Source organism: Lepidochelys kempii, chromosome 20 (assembly GCF_965140285.1).
Source record: "Lepidochelys kempii isolate rLepKem1 chromosome 20, rLepKem1.hap1, whole genome shotgun sequence".
NCBI classification, from domain to species: Eukaryota; Metazoa; Chordata; order Testudines; family Cheloniidae; genus Lepidochelys; species Lepidochelys kempii.
Genome location: NC_136399.1, coordinates 20,437,325 through 20,456,691, shown reverse-complemented (window position 1 = coordinate 20,456,691; position 19,367 = coordinate 20,437,325). Strand labels below are relative to the sequence as shown.

Genomic DNA, 19,367 nt, shown 5'->3' with positions numbered 1-19,367 from the left:
CTTTTTTTTAGGGAAAAATAGCAGCCCCATAATTATCCACGCATTGGTCCCCCACCACGTGACGGCCAGGCCAATGAGGATTGAAAATGGCCTTGATGATTCAGACGCCGATGACGTCACAAGGGTCAAGTTGTTGCGAGTGGAGAAAACTAGCATAGAGCAACAGCGACATCTATCAGTCTCTGCCGGGTAGGATGCCCGGGACCTTCACTTTGAACAAAGGAGAAAAGCCCCCGCGGTTTGCGGGAGTTTGTTTACCAATGAACCAACGCGTGTCTACAGCAGAGTAGGGGGAAACAAAAAAGGGAAGCGAACGCGTAAATACAAGCAAAGTCAAATCCAAATAAAAAGGTCAGGAAACAACCAACCTTCTTTGCCTTGCCTTTCTTTCCTTCTTTTGGCCGAAATAAATCCAATTTCTAGTAAAAGGCAGAGACCCCCCCCCAAAAAAAACCCCTAATTTAACTCCCCCCCTTCCTTTCTCTCTTCTTAGCTAGATTCCCAGTGCTGTGTTCCCCCCCCCCCTTCTTCTTTCTTCTGTAACAAAACTTGAAATATTTGAGTTGCTGTGGTTTGGGTTTTCATCGAAGGTTGGGGTGGATTTTGTTTCTTTTTAACTGTGGGGTGGGTGCAGTTCTTTAAAGGGTGGAATTGTGGGATCGATGCCTCTTTAGACCTCTGCTTTGTTTTTTAAAATGTATTTGGAATCAGTACAAATATGTAAAAAAGTTTAACAGAGATGGTTTCAGTCTTTAATTTAGGTGCTTTTTGACCCCCGCATGTCTAAAATAGACCTGTGTGCATACTTGGAAAGCAGGGTTTTTTTATATACCAACAAAAAGCCGTTTTCTTTTTTATTTCCTTTTTCTTTTTTTCTTCTTCTTTTTTTTTTTTTTTGGTATGGATAAAGCGTTGCATCCCCACCCCCGAAACATATCGTTTTTTTAAAAATAATCCACTTCCAGTGTTAACTGTCTTAAGTTTCTTTGCTAAAATAGCGTCTGTGACATGCAAAAATCTTGCCAAATAAATGTATTCGTGGGAAGGAAAAAGGGTAAATTTGATCAATTTGATCGATCTTTAAATAAAAAAAGGACAACCGTGGGATGGTGGGGGTTTGGTTTGGTTTGTTTTGCCTCTTCACGAAATAACAAAAAAAAAAAAAATCAAAATTGTATTTGACCAAATATTTAGCACATGGATTTCCCAAAACAAACTTTCCGATTTGGTATGATTGTTTACTGTTGGGACTAAAAGAAAAAGTTTGTTTCTTGACAGATTATTTCCCTTTCCCCATTTTGTTAAACTGTGTCACTGTTAGGTGGGTTTAACTTTCCCCCCATTTAATTTAACGACCACAGAACAATAACTACTAGTACAAGTGAAGGTGAATTTTTTACCTCTGTGTTTTCCTTTTGCCTCATTTCTTTACTGGACATTTTCTAACGTCGTGTAGCAATTAAGATAAATTGTTTTAGTGTATATTAATTTTGCTAGCGGGGGAGGCAATCCTCCTTAGATAACGCTGATCTTAGGTTAGGCGAGGAATGGGAATAAGGTATAAATAAATAAAAAGAAAGAAAGAAAGAAAGAAAGAAAGAAAGAAAGAAAGAAAGAAAGAAAGCCTCGAATTTCAAGATCATTACAACCGATTGGAAAGACACACGGGTTCAGAGTCACTTTCAAGGGGAAAAAAGCCACCCCCACGACCTTTCATAAGGGGGGGAAAGGGGAGCAAATTCGGTGGGGAAAATTACATAGAAACATGAAAAGTTGAACCGGACCATTTTGCGTAATTTGTAGCGCTTTAAAGTGTAGATTATTCAGACCTTTTCTGCAACCATCTTTCCCCAAGGTGTTACAGAAGTCTTTCACAATTCCACTCTGCTTTAACTTTCAAGAGTCTTTCCAATCTTCTCTTCTTCGCATCCTCCAGTGTGACAAATTTAAATCTCTTAGGCCGAGACAGCCTAAAAGTGCATTATACAATTTTGTGTGTCCCCCTCTTATACAACACAGTAAAAGGTTTCCTACGCTTCAGACGCCATTTGGTTCCCCTGGAAAGCTATTTGCGACTTTATTGCCTCTATTTGTGTTATCTGCATAGGTCTTTTAAAAACAGTTTGATAGAAATCGTTCAGTTTTATGATATCCAACGAAAATTCCACATAATATTTATAAGCAAAGAATAAAACTTTAGTATGGGAACCAATATTTTCTCATTTATAGGTGATGAAATTAAAGACCAACCCAATTTTGTATTATGCTGCTTTTTCCCCCCCTCTTCTACTTTATTTTTGCAGCTGATCTGGCTACCTAATAATTTATGCTGGTCAGTCAAACATTTCACATGTGCATTTCTGGGACACCAGAATTTGACCTTATAGTTTCCTGGATTGTCTGCCTGCAGATTAAATATGTTTTCCTGATTTTTGCCATGTATTCCTGTGCTTTTATCAAAGGAAGATATTAATGCGTTGTAATCAAGATTAAACAACATCAAATAATTTGAATTTTTTCTCTCTCAGACCCAGAAGCCTTTATAGAATCTGGAGTAAATGCAGTATCTGTGCGTCCTGTTGGAAACGGAAGATCTACCGTGGAAACCTCATATTTTAAGAATGTGTACATTTTGTGTATATAAAATAAAGATTTACATTGTTAACAGTCATTCTGTGCACTAGCTTTTGCCAAAACAATAAATTTATGCAAAACGTTTGAAATATTTTAAACTCTCTTTTCTAAGATGCTGCTCAAGAGCTTTTGAAACAAATAGGACAGCATGCAGAAAAACCAGTTCAATCGAAAATAATATATGATTTTTAAAAACTTCAACGTAGATTTTGTTGTTATATCAAAAGAGAATCGAGGTTAGCAAGGAACACAGAGGACATCTCCAGGAGACCAAATATTGTTTAAAGTTAAAAATAATTAAAAGTATGATAAACATGGGTCATTAATGGAAAAAGAAATAAAATTCATCAGCTTAAGTAGAACCCCCGTTGGGAAAAATGCTTTACTCCAATTACAGAAAATAAATACGAACAAACGCTATTAAAACTTAAAAGGAGAGAGCCTATGTGTGGCAAAGACTTTAATAACCTACTTTGAATTTTACACACTTTTAGGAAAACAATATAGATGCTGAATGTTCACACACACAAAGCACGCTTTGATGCAAATGTACCTAGATGACATAGATTCACAGAGAGATGTACACATGTTCATAGATAACTTTCTGTTTCACAAAGACATTTGGAATAACCTGTGGTATTTTATTTATACTAGAGCTAAGAAACTAATGAAGTCTATGTCACATAAAAATCTCTGTGTCTCTGTGTGTGCGTGTGTGTGTGTGTGTGTGTGTGTGTGAGGGGGAGGGCGGGGAGGGGGATCCCCCTTTTCATGTGTGCCTTTCCCTCAATGCCTATGTATCTGAAGCAAGCGGCTGATGTTCTGCTATTGTCTTTACTGGGAGGTTGTCCTGTTTTGAGTTCCAAAGGCAGATAATTGCCGAAAAATATCAAGAAATCAGCTAATGTGATTCCTCAGAACCTGTGTTCTTTGTTAGCCACACATGGTGAGTCTTTAAGGGAGGGGAAAAAAGACTCAACCAGCCCATTTTTGCCCTATGAATTTAAAATGCACGTGTATAATATCTCACACAAAGAATATCTCAAACGCACACCTTCTATTTTACCTGCCTCCTTTTCAATCTAATTATTTCACAGAGAGCTATGCACGGGATTGCCTCTTATGTCCATTGTATTTTTACCAACTTTTCTTACATTTTTATTACAAACATTCATTTTCGCGTCTAGGAAGTATTTGGTAGCAACACTTTAATGATTACCTTAAATTTGTATTTCTGCCCGGTACTATGCCCCCATGTTGCAGCAGAAATAATTCTGATTTATGACAATGTACACTGGAGTACAATAACAGTGATGCAAAAATAAAACCCACGCCTTTATATGTTGGCTTAGAAACTGTAAACTATCACCACAAGAAATCTATCAAACTTTACAATCCCTCTTATTCTACTTCCTTCTTTCTGAGTAATTTAAGTCATAGAATTATGGAATGATATTATGTTCCTTGAGGTGGCATTGAAAACTGTGTTTACGTTTTCCTACGTCCAACATAGCAGTCTTCAGACTCTAATATACTGGTTTTAGTCTGGTTACCCTTTGATCACTGGGAGAAAATTGGAGAGAGTAATTCAGATACAGGCATGAGTGGTGTGGGTGACAGAAGAAAATAATAGTGTGCCAGGATTTTTTAAAAGTTTATTCAATGGGGAGTGTTTCCTGTAATTTTCCACATGCGTTAACAAACTTAAATGTTACACAAATAACAGAAGGGTTCATATCAGAGGTTGTGGAGTCTAAGCAGTTGTCCTGAGAATCTAAATTCCTATATGCTTCTAAAGCAATAAGCGTTTGGGGCCATATTTCATGATATGATTACATTTCTAAGCTAAAAGGAGAGCTTAAAATGTTTTGAAAATTGATGCATTTTACTTCTTGGGCATATTCCTTTGAAAATGATATAATTACTGGGGCGGAGGGGAAGTGTGTGAAAAAGTAAAAAGACTTAAGTGCCTTCTGAAATGTTAAAACATACTAAATTAGAAAAATAGCAAAACATTCTGTCTTTACACATAGGAAATCTGAAGAAAGTTCAATTAAAATGCTGGTATTTTGATATCGTCGGCAATACGTGTATAAAGCTGAAATCCCCATCTGCTAAGTGCTTCTAAATTGGTTTCAAATATAGCTTCAACCCAGTATCAGTCATCAGGTGAGTGGTGGGATATTAACAATTCCACTTTTTCACAGGAGGAAAAGAGAAAGCTATTTCAAAAAAAATTGAATACACATGAATTTCCGCCCCTATTGGGTTGAAATATACTACAGAGAATTGTTCTAGTATAAAATCATTTTATTTTGCTAGATTCACCTTGATCTGAGAATATAGAATTAGTAGTAGGTACAGTAGAATTACAGTAAAGAGCACGATGGTATAAGAATGTTTATCTACGTATCTATTTATATTGGGAGAGTTATTTAGTTATTTTTAAAGTCCTCAGCCTGAAATATAACCTTGAAATAAACGCTCCTGTTTCCTTAAATACTGATTGTTTGCAAAACTAAATTGATTCAAAGAGATTCCGCTCTTTTAACAACCATTTGTATGGAAACACACTGTTTATATCAGCCACCGTTTAAAAGCAGTGGGACCGACGTGTTTAAGAATGTATCGCTTAATTCCTAGAACGGTATTAAACCCTCTTTCAACAATTAAAACCAACGAATTTGCCCAGCTACTTGTAGCACATAAACAACTGTAATGTTTACATTAAGTCTGTTCTTTTGTTTAAAACTAATAAAGTCTTTTATGGGCTACATCAGCTATATGCTATATTCTAATTCAGAAACTAAAGATTAAAAAGGCCTTATGAGGTTGCAAGCCACATTCTTGTGGTTTCATGTTGTAATTTAGAAGTTATCAAAGGCAGAAGAACGTGCTTAAATCTAACATATGCTGTGCACCCGTATATTTCCAACTTTATTAAAGACGGATAAGCAAGGCCTTAATGAGACGCCATTTTGGAAAAAAATAATATAAGTCAGGTTTTAATATTCTCTTTGATAGCAAAGAAGCACTCAGCCATGCACGCCAACCAGAAGAAGTAGTTTGGCTTTTATTTTTCCTTCCCAACTCTAGTGTCAGTTAAAAATGCTTTCATTAAAAACCAGAATTACCTCGCAAAAGTGATTCCCCCCCCCCCAATGGTAGAGCCCGCACGATATTTCAACACCAAATTCTCTGCCCTCCACCCAGAAGAGGGGTAAACCGGGAGAAAAAAAATTAATGGCTATTCCAAAATGTTACGACCCACGAGAGTCTCCAAGACAAGGAAACTGGGAGAGCAAACTATTTATTTACATTGTACACAGCCCTGGCTCTCCGTCGGGCTTAGCTATGGCTCCTACCAAAGTTACTCGCACACAAATAAATGAATTCACCCTATGATCCACAGGCGAAGATTAGCTCAATTGATGGTCGCTTCCAATCCACTTGCCAAAGCCAATGTCTTTGTTCTTCGGATTTTCTAATCCCATTTTTGCCAAATTCCAAGGCAACGTCAAACCCATGAGGAAAGTGCAAATAGTAACAGGATGGCTTTCCCTCATGGCTATTGTTTGCCGGTCTTGCTGAGTTGTTCAACAGAGTAGTTTATTTACATGTCACCAAAGAGAACTCGCCCTTAGAGGACCGCACTTATCACACAGTCAAGTTTACGTTCCTCAACTCAAGAACTGTTAGGAGAGTGTGCATGTGAGAGTGGGTTGGTGTCTTTCTGCATGTGTGTGTGTCGTGTGTATGTATATGTGTGTGCGTGGTGTGTGAACAGCCATGTCTAACATAACTACAGTCCCTGTACATTTTATTCCTGGATGTGCATTTGCAGTTCTTTAAAACAAAACAAAAAAACCACCTGCATTTTCTGCAAAAGTGGAAGTGATTTACCCTGTATGGAACCCAACTTAAAGGTACGTTATTATTCCGCAAAAAGCCAATTAGAAGTTTGCTCTCTCGCCTTCTTCCCCCTGTGCAATATTTCACAACAAAGTAACCTACAGCAGCTTCCAATATGTTGTGTAGGGAATCCAGGGAGGAATAGGAAACAGGTCGGGTGTTTGTACGTCACATGGAAAGGTCCTTCACAATTAGTCTGTGTGTCATTAACGTAACTATACAGCAAGCTCCCCCAGCCTATGAGGGAGCATTTATTGTGACGGACATTCGATGGAAATAATAATAAAAAAAAACCTTGTAAAACTTTTATGCCAAACAAAGTTATAAAAACTTTTCATGCGTTAAGATATCAAAAGGTTTATAACAATAATAAAGCGTGTGTGTGCTGTGTGCTGTGTTCAACCTTCTTCGACACGCGGCGAGGTTGAATTAAATATTAGCTCATCATCAAGGCCACATTTGGCCCAAAATTTGAATTTAAATAAAAATGTGGGTTCTCCTCCATCCCACCCACCCCCACCCCCCTATTTCTTTCTCGGGAGGCGGGGACACAGAAAGCCTTTCTGATTCCGCTTTATTACAAAAGGGTTAAAGGTGATGGACTTGACTTTATTGAAGTTCAAAGACATCATATATTCACATTTTTCTTCCTGTGGACCTCTCTCTTCCCTCCTCCTCCGATACAAGGGGCATAATCTCAATATACAGAACTCCACTTGCAGCGTTGGTCTTTTGCGGTTGTGTGAGGATTTTAAAAAAAAATACATCACAGGACAACCAAATCAAAGCCAACTATTTCCAAATTCATCCACTGTGGTATCCAATCCATCCCCACTTCCTCACCTAGACCCCGCCACACACACACACACACACACACACACACACACACACACACATCCAGGCAACCACTCCCCCCCCCCCCCCAAAAAAAGAACATTAACAGCCTTTCCCTACATGGCACTGCTGCTTAATGCTATTGTAAACTCCCACATGGTCTATAAACTTGGATTTTACAACTAGCATTCCATTTTAGCTCGCGAAAACTTTGAACTAGGCCTCCAGTTTCATTGTGTTGGAATTGAGCTGAAGACATGGAAGGGGAGGGGGGAAAAATCCCTGGGCAAGGCACTCTTATTTGTTTACTATTTACTGCGGAAGTCTTTTCCTATGGCCAGACGGGGTAATTAAGAAAAATTAAGCTGTTTAGTGCTGCAGTCTTTATTACAATGTCTAGACTACCAGCTTTTGTCCGGACAGTGGCTGCTGTTACGGAGCATTAACTGCGGTTTTTGACCTCGTGATAAGCACCCTATTGCACCTATGCTTAGTTTTCCTAACCTTGGAAAGGTTTGGCAAACAATCGTTAAAGAAAGGTGGGTTTATACGAATAATATTCCCTCTTCTTTGGCAGCTCTTCGACTGTATCAATGAGTGGCTGCATCTGCTAGGAGCATGGCTTTGGTCTCCATCCTATTTCAAAACTCTTTCATATTTTATTCACCATCCTTTCAAGGAATTGTCTACCAAAGAAAGGTCCAGGTTTTGGATTTCCAAAGGGCTGGCATGATTTTAGGCCATGGGGATACCTCCTTAAACATTTCCACGTTTTAAACATAAATTCAAAGAAGCTCTTTGCTATCTGGCTTTTTTATTATTTTTTTACCATCTCATTTAATGAGAAACATGTCTATGAACATCACCCATTCAAATTATATCATGGCGTAACGAGGATGGGTCTATCACGAAAACAAAAGTTGTTTCTCATTTATTCTTTTTGTGTATGCAAGCGAAGCACATATTTGTGGCTTGCAATTTCCCCTACCGCTGTCACATAAAATAAGAAGCCACCATCAAAGTATGGGGCTGTATTTAAAAGCAATTATGAGAATTTTACAAGAACATTGTCAATGTATGGGAATATAATGTGTTGTTTCTTTGAGGATGTTCTTTTGTTCTTTCTTTTTCTTTTTTCTTCTCCCTCACTCCTACTCATACAAAACTCCACATCAAGAGATATGAGAATTCAGGCTGAAAAGCAACAAAACAAAACAACACCCCCCCACTCCGAGTTATTTTATATACACAACATACATGCATCAAACCACTGCAGGCGTTTTCTGTATTTCTTTTTCCTTTAAACCAAATTGTGGCTCTTTAGTCCGCTCAGGAGAGGGGAAAGGCTTTGTGTAAACATAAAAGTACACTTCTGTACCAAAAGCTTGGGAGTTGAACTTGTTTTCCTTAACCGGGATTTTAAGTACTTGACTTTGCATTTGTGCATTGTACGTATAAGATAGCTTATATTTGACTTCATGGAAACACAGCACCTTCGATTGTGTAATTAGAGTTGCACTCACTTACAAAAGTCAAATATACGGTGCAGAAGATTAATTACATCCGGAAAAACAGAGCAAGACACATGGAACCAAATACACGGTTGTATTATTCGGCCAAGAAATTCCAATAAATATTTAAATTCGGTGAGGAATACAATGAACTCCACAACAAATGTAAACTTTAAAGTACAGGAGTCATATGAATTTGGACAATGGCACATTGCACTGAGCCAGATGAACATGGATGATTATATATGGCGATAGTATCAAATATATATATTTGATGTCCTAACCATTTAGGTATTAAAAGTTCTATTGGCAAGTCCCTACCGCACCGACCGCAATGAGGTTTTAAAGAGGGGAAGTACTAATAAAATGGTCAAATAAAATCATAATGTAGAACAGCTTGCGATATCTTTATTTACCACAGAATTTCACAGAGTTTCCCGGGAATTCACTTTACATACACAAAGATCGTTTATTATTGTTGTTGTTTGCTGTTGTTGTTCTTCCAGATCCGGGAAAAAATGCATTACGAAATGTATTTACAAACCACTTAGAGACAGTTATTGCAAATATATTCTCGTCCATACACCCCTCTCTCCCTCCCCCCCAACACCCCAAAAATGTAAAAGTGGGACTGCATAGAATATATATATTATATATATATATATATATATATATATATATATATATATATATATATATATATATATATATATATATATATATATATATGGAGGGGCTTGAAATGAACCCATTCTTACTGCAACGGAACAGAATATTTAAATTAGGTTTCGACAACAGTTCTTGGCATGGATAGCAAGAGAACACAAATGGTCGGTGTGGATACGCACACTCCTATGTATATGTGTACATACACATACGCACGCACACACACACACACTCCCAAATCAAGGTATCTAAATGAACCATAGAGGGAGGTTTTGGCCGCGTCTGTGGTAGCATGTTAACTGCATATTAAAATCATCACCATGATAATTATAACACAGCACTGCGATTTATTCAAATGGACAAGGATGACTAAATGAAAAAAAATCCCAGTTGTTCAGACAAAACGTTAAATAAAAAGTCCATGGTTTTCCAGTCCTTTAAACGTTTAGATATCTGAACTCCTTGCGTTACTTAGAACTGTTCCATACATACAAATGTAAGTAACGAAAAGGTTTAAACTTTGAGGTTGCTTGTAGACTCAGACCACAACCCATGCTTTCAGAGTTCCTTCTTAGTACAGATCTACTTCACCAGCAGAGGACTGGGAAAAGATGTGTTCACAATAAGGGATTTCCAGAAAAATACTGCAGGCGGTCTCTGCTTAATTTTTTTTCTTTCATTCTTCTGTTCTGAAACCAAATTTTAACCTGTCGATCAGTGAGATTTAGCATCCTAGACAACTGAAGCCTTTTTTCTTTGTTTATATAGACATTGAAGAAAAATTCTCTCTCTAGCTCTCTGATCTGGAATTTCGAATAGGGACATCTCTTCTTCCTTGTACGGGGAGCACCTTAGGAAAAAACAGAAGGGAATGTAAATACTAAGCAAATGCAACACATAGACTCAACTCTAGTTCTGACTCCATATATATGCATATATATATATATATATATATATACATATTTATAGATTCATGAGATAATATATTTCGCCACTGTTATATTTGCCCACTGTTAATATAATGCAGAGGGGAGGTTATATATGGTTTTAAGGATTGTGCCCTACTTATGTTCTAAAAACACTACCTCTGCACAGGATTTTGTGATAGACATATTTTTAAGCATAATTAGGGATTGTACTCAGCAATTTAAGCAGGCTTTAAAGAAACTGTAGCTGTTGAAAAACATACGTTCAAGCTGCAAATCTGTTATCTGTATAGAAACAGCATGAGCAATGTTGGAACTGTAGGAACTAGACATTATGTTCCTCATAAGTTTTTGATTAACTTCAGTACCAGCATCCACACACTCCAAAATAATCAAAGTAAAAAGGAATTTAGCCTCTGAGCAACAAAAGGGGATGCATTGTTTTCATCATGAAACCAAACAGCAAAAGGGGGGGAGAGAGAAAAATCTCACCGTGATCGCTAAGTTTAAAAGTTGCTTGGCTTCAGAATTGAAAATAAGCCTCTAAGTTTTCTTAGCAATGTAGTGATTTTTTTTATCTGACCTTAATGACAAAAGACAGAAATTCCACTAGGCTTTGCGAAGAATCGTTGCGATTAAAAAAATAAATAAAATAGAGACTCAGGATTGAATTAAAATGTTGCACAGTTTGCATTTAGCTCCACATCCCCTTATCAAAAGAGAGAGAGAAAAGCAAGACCCAACATATACTTTTAATTTTTAAAAATTCACTCTACATGCATCTTAGTGCCTAAAAGCAAGCACAGGAAGCTACAGCAGTGTTCTGCCCAATTGGCTTTTACCCTGAGCAACCCGGGACCAAATCCTTTTAAAATGCTCGTGTAAGTTCATGATCAAAGTTAATATTTGCCACGATGGTGTGCTTTTAAAATTTCACAGACTCTAAGATACTGTGTCTGCGCCTAACATCTCCATTTTTTCAAAGAGCTTTCCCATCGTAAAAATTCTTCTCGTTGGAAGAAAGAGCTTTGTAGGTTATAATAAAATCCTTTGAATGCTTATAAAACTCCACATAAAATTTGACCGACAAAACACCGGGCTAGTCCCTTAACCTTTCCATTTACTGCTCTACCTACTCGAGTTGCTGCTTTTGCTTCCTTCCTTGTTGACAGAAGAAGACGAAGCTGAAGACCCTGGATTTGTGTTTTCCTCTTCGTCTTCCGGGTCTATGCCTTGCTCTCCGCGGGATGATAGTGCACTGGGCTGGGAGTCGGATTCCAGTTTGCTCTCGCTTTTCTGCAGACAGTTCTCAGGCGGGTTCTCTGTCCCGCAGTAGGCATTTTCGAAGAACCGATCAAAGCCCTGGGGCAGGACACTGTTTTTGTTCATGCTGGAGTAGAATCCCGTAGATGCAGGATGGTTAGAGCTGGGATGGTGGTGGCTGTACACGCTTTCGTTTTTCATTAGCATTTCGGTCATGGTGGAAGGCGGGATACACTCTCTATGCATCAGATCTTCCGCGGAATAACACGATGCGTAATTGCTTCTATGGTGCCATTTACTAGAGGGGTCTAGACCATAGGAGACCTCTCGAACTGGTTGCACTTGCGAGAGGTTAGTGGAATAAGGGTAGGAGATTTGGCGAGAGGGGGCCTGTGGCAAGAAAGATGACACAGTTGAAAATTCTGGGACGTAATAGGTGCAGCTAGGGAGGTAGAGATTGGAAGCGCAACCTGCTCTGTCTCCAAAGTCAGCACTCCTCTCTTTACGCGATTGAGAACAGAAGTTTCCTAGATTCACTGAGTTAAACATCTTTCTCCGTTTCTTGCTCTATAGATAGATGTTTTGGATCCGATGTGCAGAGGGGGAAAAATTTGGGAAGGCGAGATGACGCGCTATCCGTCTTAGTCGCTCTAAGAAGCACGTGATCCAAAGTAGATATTGTCATATATCAGTTTGGAGCACTTAGATGTGTAGGAGTGGTTCACTTAGGTAAGATCTCAGAGGTTCAAACGATTGGTTTTCAAACACCGCAGAAACATTATGAAAATCAATTGCAGCTTTGTATTCATTTTCTTCAAGGCACACCCCTTGTAAGCATTCAAAGCAAAGGGCAAATACAAGGGATGGCTTGTGAAGTTTTTTTTTTTTTTTCCTTCCCGGTTTGGATTCTGCTTTCTATTTTTCACGAGGATTCGGATATGAAGTGGGGGCTGTTGGGAGCGAGTGGGAGCTGAGGGAGGGTCTTAGAGATATTTTAACTGTATTTTTCCACGTTTTTTTTTCTTTTCTTTCCACGCTAGTCACATTTTAGGCGTGACAATGTAAAGTCTTTAAGTAAGCTCAATAAAAAGCCCAGGGAATGCGCTGAAGATTCATAAGTAAGTTTTCAAACATTTCTCAAAATCTTGCTACAGTGGGGCATACACATATCTCTGTGCCATTGGGCTTTTAAAATTATAGTTGAATATATAATTTGGGAGGGAAGGAGGGAAGTGGCTAATTAGCAAGCTTCTAACATTAGCTAATTACATTGTTCTATGTGCAAACCAACTGTACATAAACCAACGTGGCATATACTGCAGAGAAACAATACCAGTGTGTACCTTTAAGCAATACCAGTGTGTGTAAAGTTTCAAACTTTAAAGTTACCTGAGACTAAAACAGAGCCATTTCAAGGCTGTCTTAATGACTTTTGATATCGAATTTGTAATATATCAGGGAATAGAGCAAATGAAATAAGTCAGTGCCTAATAAATATTCGAAAACCTCCTTTAATGTTTTGTTAAATATTTATTATGTAAGAGTGGCATATTAAATATTTAAAGCAAGTGTTTATTGTCAATCAATGAATGTACATACAGAATTACTAGCATCCTTTATTCCTCCAACTGAATTAAAAAAATAGAGATTCTTATTAAAGTCATTTGTTTTGAATTTTGTGCCCCAAGAGCTTCATGCTTGTCTATATTTCCCAGTGTTTTGAGATGGAATGAATACTTGTGCTATAAAGTGCTATCAGACATTTTACGAGTTTTTCAACCAATTGTCTGTCTAAAAGTTCTTCTTTAAATAATATGGAAAGGGATACCTGTAGGACTTACAGAGAATATTGAGTGACACTGTGGATTGCTAGTATTTCCAAGATGTATCTTGCATATCTGGCATACTTAAAACTCTTCTAACACCAAATTACCCTGTGACAACTACTCTGATTGTTTACTTCTCTTTCTTTTCACCTGGGTTGCAAATAATTTGTCTGGGGACTGTGATGAAAAATGATGTTAATAGTATTTCTATTTCAAATGCAGAGATGTTTGTGTTTTCCACGATCTGTGAAAATAATGCAGTCCCTTGTGTCACCCCTCCCCTTCTTTTAATTACAGGACACCACCTGGTTAATTTTCTTTATTTTCTCTTTTGCTATTGTTCAGTTAAAGAAAGAATAAATAAAAATTCAGCTGTTTACATAGAGGTCCCCCTCCCCCACTAAACTCCATCGTGGGATCTCTTTGGAGACAGGTTAAATACCTTCTAACAAAACTAACACACCATCACAGAGTAAAATGTCTTTATTAGTGATATCTTGTCAAAGAGTGTCGCAGTAAATTCGAACAACAACAAGAAATAACCAAAGCACAGACACATGAGCTATCAGTAAACAATATTATTAGGAAGGAGAAGAAGGGTATACATGATTTTTCTGCCTGTTTTTGTTTTGCTAAGCATTTCATCTTGAAAACTATCAACAACTCCATCCAAGTAATAATAAATTACAGCACAAGAAACGCAAGTTATAAATTGTACAGCTCGGAGCTGCAGTCATTTAACCCAGATATTTTTATTCTCAATTTTCATTTTCGCTGGTCTAATTTTTTTTTCTTTCCATTTTAGTCAGCAGGTAGGTTCATTTCGACGCAATATTAACAGAAAGTGAAAAGACAACTACATCTTCCACAAGCTGCTAGAAGGAAGCGGACGCTGATATATATTAAAAAACCAATAATAGAGAAGCAGAATGACATTAATAAGCAACATGCCTTTGAAAAGTTCATTTTAATGATAGGAAATAAATTGGTAGGTCTGTGTCTTGCAGCGGAGCTAAGATCTGAGCACTTAAGAAACAAAGAAAAAAACACATTGGACACTGCAATGTAGCTTTCAAAACTGTAGCACATTGTAGTATGTCTCGATTTCAATTGCTGTATTACTGATCCCTTGGTGGCTTCTTATGCTAAGAATACATGCTCTTCCTTATTTAAACAATGTTGACAGTCGTCATGCAACAGAGCATATATTTTTTTACACATATTTGAATTTTTCTCAAGGTTGGTGTTTTTCTATCCAAAACTCTTCAAAAACCTCTTTTTATAACTGATCTCGGGATCTGTGTGTGTACATATATCATCTCAAAATGGGATGTATTTTTTCTCTAATGCACCCTTGGCTGATAAATACAAAGTAAAGAACTCATGAGGTCCAGATATGTGTCTTGGTTTTGTAATCTGCCCCCATTTTATGTCTTTGGTGTAATTTTGGGCAAAACTTTTAATTAAAGTGTCAGTGATCTTTTTATGGGCCAATATTAATGCTAACTACAAACTAATAATGTTAAGCTATTGTTTATGAGTGCAATTATTTTTCTTCCAATTCCCTCCTCTTTGCAATCTTCATGGGGCAAAACGGAACGTTGAAATGGAAAACTCTCCTAGTAAAAATACAGATTTCATCTTCGGGGTTTAGACATTACGTTTAGAGATTATTTCGTCTCCATTTTATTTGAATAAAAAGAAGACATGGGGTGGGGGAGGAGAAGAAATCCTAAGTGTCGTCGCTAAAACATATGTGTGGTATAACACATGAGCTCCTTCCTATAGGTGTGTGAATAATTTATTGCTCTTCGTAGGTAAATATCTCTAAAACAAGTCCCGTTGCCATTTTGTTTTTTAAACCCAGTTTAAAGGGCAGGATTTGCCGACTTCCTGCAAGGAAACACAGAAGAGACAGCTGTGGAGTCATAGCACTTGAATTTGACCACCAAAGTGACTACCATAAAAGCCAGAATGAAGACTGCAGACTCTTTTTAAAAAAAAAGTCAAATGAGTTTCAGGGTAATCAACTGTAGGGACCCTGAACTTTAATCGAGTTCATTTCACAGCCAAGTCTGCAATAAAATAAAATAAAATAAAATAAAATAAAATAAAATAAACAAAGCACACATACAGACAACCTAAGGGGCTGGGGAGGAGAGGAAATACGTTTATTTTTCCAAGGGAAGTTGCTCGAATACTATCTTGAGGTTAGGATGAACTGAACTGCCTACTTAGAAGCAATATTTGGAGTGTATTTTGTTTCCTCACATCAGCATAGTAAACGAAAACGCAGCAGAGACCGCGAAACGTCCACCTCCTTTCCTCTAGCTAGCGGGCTAATTTGTTGTATACAAGCATCTAAATGCAATTCGATTCCATTGTAAGAATTAAGTGTTTAAAAACCCAACACATTTTGCCTTGACTGACTACTAATTTGCCTGACATAAAGACTATACTTTGCACATTTATCAGTGTTTTCAACAGGCAAATGGGCATTTCACAAGACTTCTAAGTTGTGCTCTGTGTTGCTAAAATGAACTTTAAGTAAACTCCGGGTAATTTTGACTGAACGAGCCAAACCTAAGTAAGAAAGGTAGAAAAATAAAACTTTTTAGCTGTGAAAGTTGTTTACTGTATACATATAAACTTCTTAAGTCATATTTTGATTTAGGATAACCCAGCACTTGAGCTATTCTTAAAAAAAACATCCATTTTTTTCCACTGGGAAATTCTGATTTTCCTTCCCCTCCTCCCCCCAAATTAATGTATTTTATACAGTGTAAAATCGTATCAACATTCCAGTTATCACTGGATAAAACTTTTCTGCACTTGTCATCATAAAGAGCTCTTTGCTGGAGTCATGGAGTATGGAATCCACTGACTGGAAAAGAGAAAATAAAATATTATTTATACTGATTTGACTTACCATTTTAACCATAGGCACTTACTGTAGCATTTCAAGCGTTTAAAAGGAGTTGTGATCTCAAGCTATCTGATGCATTATTTATACATTGCATCTTTACCTAGTACAGGCGGCTGATCACAATTTACTTTGGCTCACGGATTTGGAAAAGTAGCATTTTCAGAACTGTATGCATTCCCGATCTGTCTGCAAATGCATTAAAAGTGAGTGTAAATCATTTCGCTGGTCGATGTACCTTCAGGCAGCTTCACAGATATGTGATTTGTTTATGCTAAATAAGCTCAGACTTCTGATGCCTAATGACTTTGGCCTGTCAGATGTTCTAAAGCTGATTCCTTCCCTCCACCCCCGCTCCCCCAATACAGAACTACAATTACTTCCTAAAAACAAGACTCATAGACTTCAAAAAAAAAAAAGTGTACAAATCCACGCCAGTAAACAGATTACTATAGACCGCATGTGTCTCCAGGAAATCTGAAGCTGGAGACAATAGCTACAAGTGGGAAGCTCTTGGAAAATATTATTGTCCCCAAATGGCAAAGATAAATTTAATTGGATATAAGCCAGCCTACTAAAGAAATCTATATAAGCTGTGAACAATTCAAAGGGAAAAAGGACTTAGATCTCTGTAGACCTGATCTGCAAGTTCAAAATCATGTGGACTCAATAAAGATAAAAGCAGATAAACTATGCTTCCTAACCACAGGCAAAGCAGATATTGTATGGTAGAAATGTGGTAGGGGTGTCAGATTCATATAGAAAGGACTCCAACGAGGCCCAAGGAATAGTTCATTTTGAGCAGTAATTAAGTAATATACCTAACACTCATTGTGCGGTGCATACTTTGTTCCCCCCCCCCCCCCGAAATCCAATTCAATGCATGTCTCCTTTCCTGGGTGCTAAGAAGCATTGAGCTATGTTGACTGTGTAGGACTCAGTGATGAAAATATTCTTCTCCCTTGCAGAACTAAATTTCCCTGACGGCTACAAATGCATATGACATATTCTGGCTTAATGAATTTCAGTGAAACTTCACAATAGGCTAAACTCTTTCATATTCTCGTTGGAAAATACAGTAGTCATGAGGCTCTGAAAACGCAAATAGCGCCGTTAACCAACACAATTCCCCCCCCACACACACACACACACAAAACTGCTAAAAATGACCTGCGTAAATAAAAATAAAGATATATAAAATACCGACATAGAGGGTCCAGAAATGGTTAATTTATCAAATGCTCCATGTAAGTAACTTTGAAATGTACGGAACTTCCTAAAAAAGTCGGATAATGTGACACAGAACATTTGAATTCTGCTGGAATCTCATTTTCTTAGCAAAATACCATATTATTGAAAATAGAAAATTAAAGGTGCGGCGGATAATCCGCAAGAATGCTCCGGTAAAAACGTGCACGCACGAGCTGGAGTGGTATTTAATCAATGGGTTTATAGGAAATAATTTTTTTAAAAATCCATTTTTATATTTTGGGGTTCCTGCATATCTTTCACTACAGCTAGTACGGAGATATATTTCTCTCAGGCTCCCATTGATCAAAGTAGAATCTCAACATTTTATGGGATAGACTTCAATAGTTCTCAGTCTACATCAGCGTCGGCACTGAAACCTTACTTCAAAAAACACATTTATCAGAATAAAATGAAATAAAATATTTGGGCTAGCTCTGTGGTGACATTTATTATATATATATTCCAGTTATAAAGGATGAGTGTTTCTTGAGAATATTTTTTATCGTGGCGTCACATTTCTCTCTTTGTCTCTCTGTATGTGTATTCTTTAGATATAAAACTTGAGCCCGTGTAGAAATATGCATGTTTAGAATATTCAAAGTCCTTTATTTATCTCTTATTTTCATATTGACAGCACACAGGGATAAACTGAGATATTTAGGATTACATACTTAAATGCAAACGTAACCCAAATTCTGAGCTCTTTAAAAAGTTCATTTTCTTAGTCATTTCAACCATTGCCACTCTTAATAGTTTCTGATGTTTAGCTGAAGCATGATAGATAATAGTCATATCCTTTTTCTCGATGGGGGACAAAGTTTGAGTGCTTTGTTATGGTTACCGACTTCATCCTCTAGGAATATGTATATATTTTCAAGGCGGTGTGCCCGTATTTCTCAAGTAATAATATATGTGTCTTTAATACTTCATGTTCAAGTAATACTCGAGAGAAGGTAAATTATGGATAAAAAATGGAGGAGGAAAGACTCATATCTTTTCTCTTCACTCTACTCCATATGTGGGTTGTGTAAATGATCTATCTATCTATCTACACACATAACATACACAAACACATATATAACTATATATAAAGTTATATACTCATATCTAATTATATACAACTAAGTATTTATCTCTCTATATATACATACACAAATATCTTAGAGCATATATTATAATTATATAGTATATAGACACATGCACATATAAACACATACACATACATAGCATGCCTGCCTATCTATCTATCTATCTATCTATCTATCTATCTATCTATCTATCTATCTATCTATCTATCTATCTATCTATCTATCCAAAGAATAAGTGTAGCTATGGAGATATTGATGATGAGAGCGCTCATTCTTCGATGGAAATTATTAAGTGTTTTATCCTACCTTATGCTTTGAGAGCTGAGTGTTGGGCATATTTTTTACTACGAGTGTAAGGTCTAAGGCATGAGAGGCCAGGAAAAAAGGGGATCACAGAAAAATAGCTCATGGGCTGGTATCCTGGGGAGTGTCGCTGAGTCCTCTTGGAAGCTAAGAGTATTAAATATATGAACACATTTCCCGCTGTTGTTGAGTCTCCCTTTTGCAAAATACAGCTGAGGAGAAGCAACCCG

General features: G+C 37.3%; 1 protein-coding gene across 1 annotated transcript; it reads right to left on the bottom strand.

The window, feature by feature from the left end:
- Positions 1-9,632: 9,632 nt before the first annotated feature.
- Positions 9,633-12,295, bottom strand: HOXC11 (homeobox C11). Its single transcript, XM_073318691.1, has 2 exons — positions 11,620-12,295; positions 9,633-10,407 (listed from the first exon to the last, which is right to left on the bottom strand). The coding sequence occupies exons 1-2, from the start codon at positions 12,293-12,295 to the stop codon at positions 10,175-10,177; spliced, it is 909 nt and encodes a 302-aa protein (XP_073174792.1). The 3' UTR covers positions 9,633-10,174.
- Between the last annotated feature and the right edge of the window lie 7,072 nt (positions 12,296-19,367).

What these genes read in the sequence shown, in the direction of transcription:
- HOXC11 (XM_073318691.1), bottom strand. Translation starts at nt 12,295, where the DNA reads ATGTTTAACTCAGTGAATCTAGGAAACTTCTGTTCTCAATCGCGTAAA. An exon ending in AAGCAAAAGCAGCAACTCGA is followed by an intron (nt 10,408 to 11,619) that starts GTAGGTAGAGCA and finishes TTTTTTCCTAAG; the next exon opens with GTGCTCCCCGTACAAGGAAG.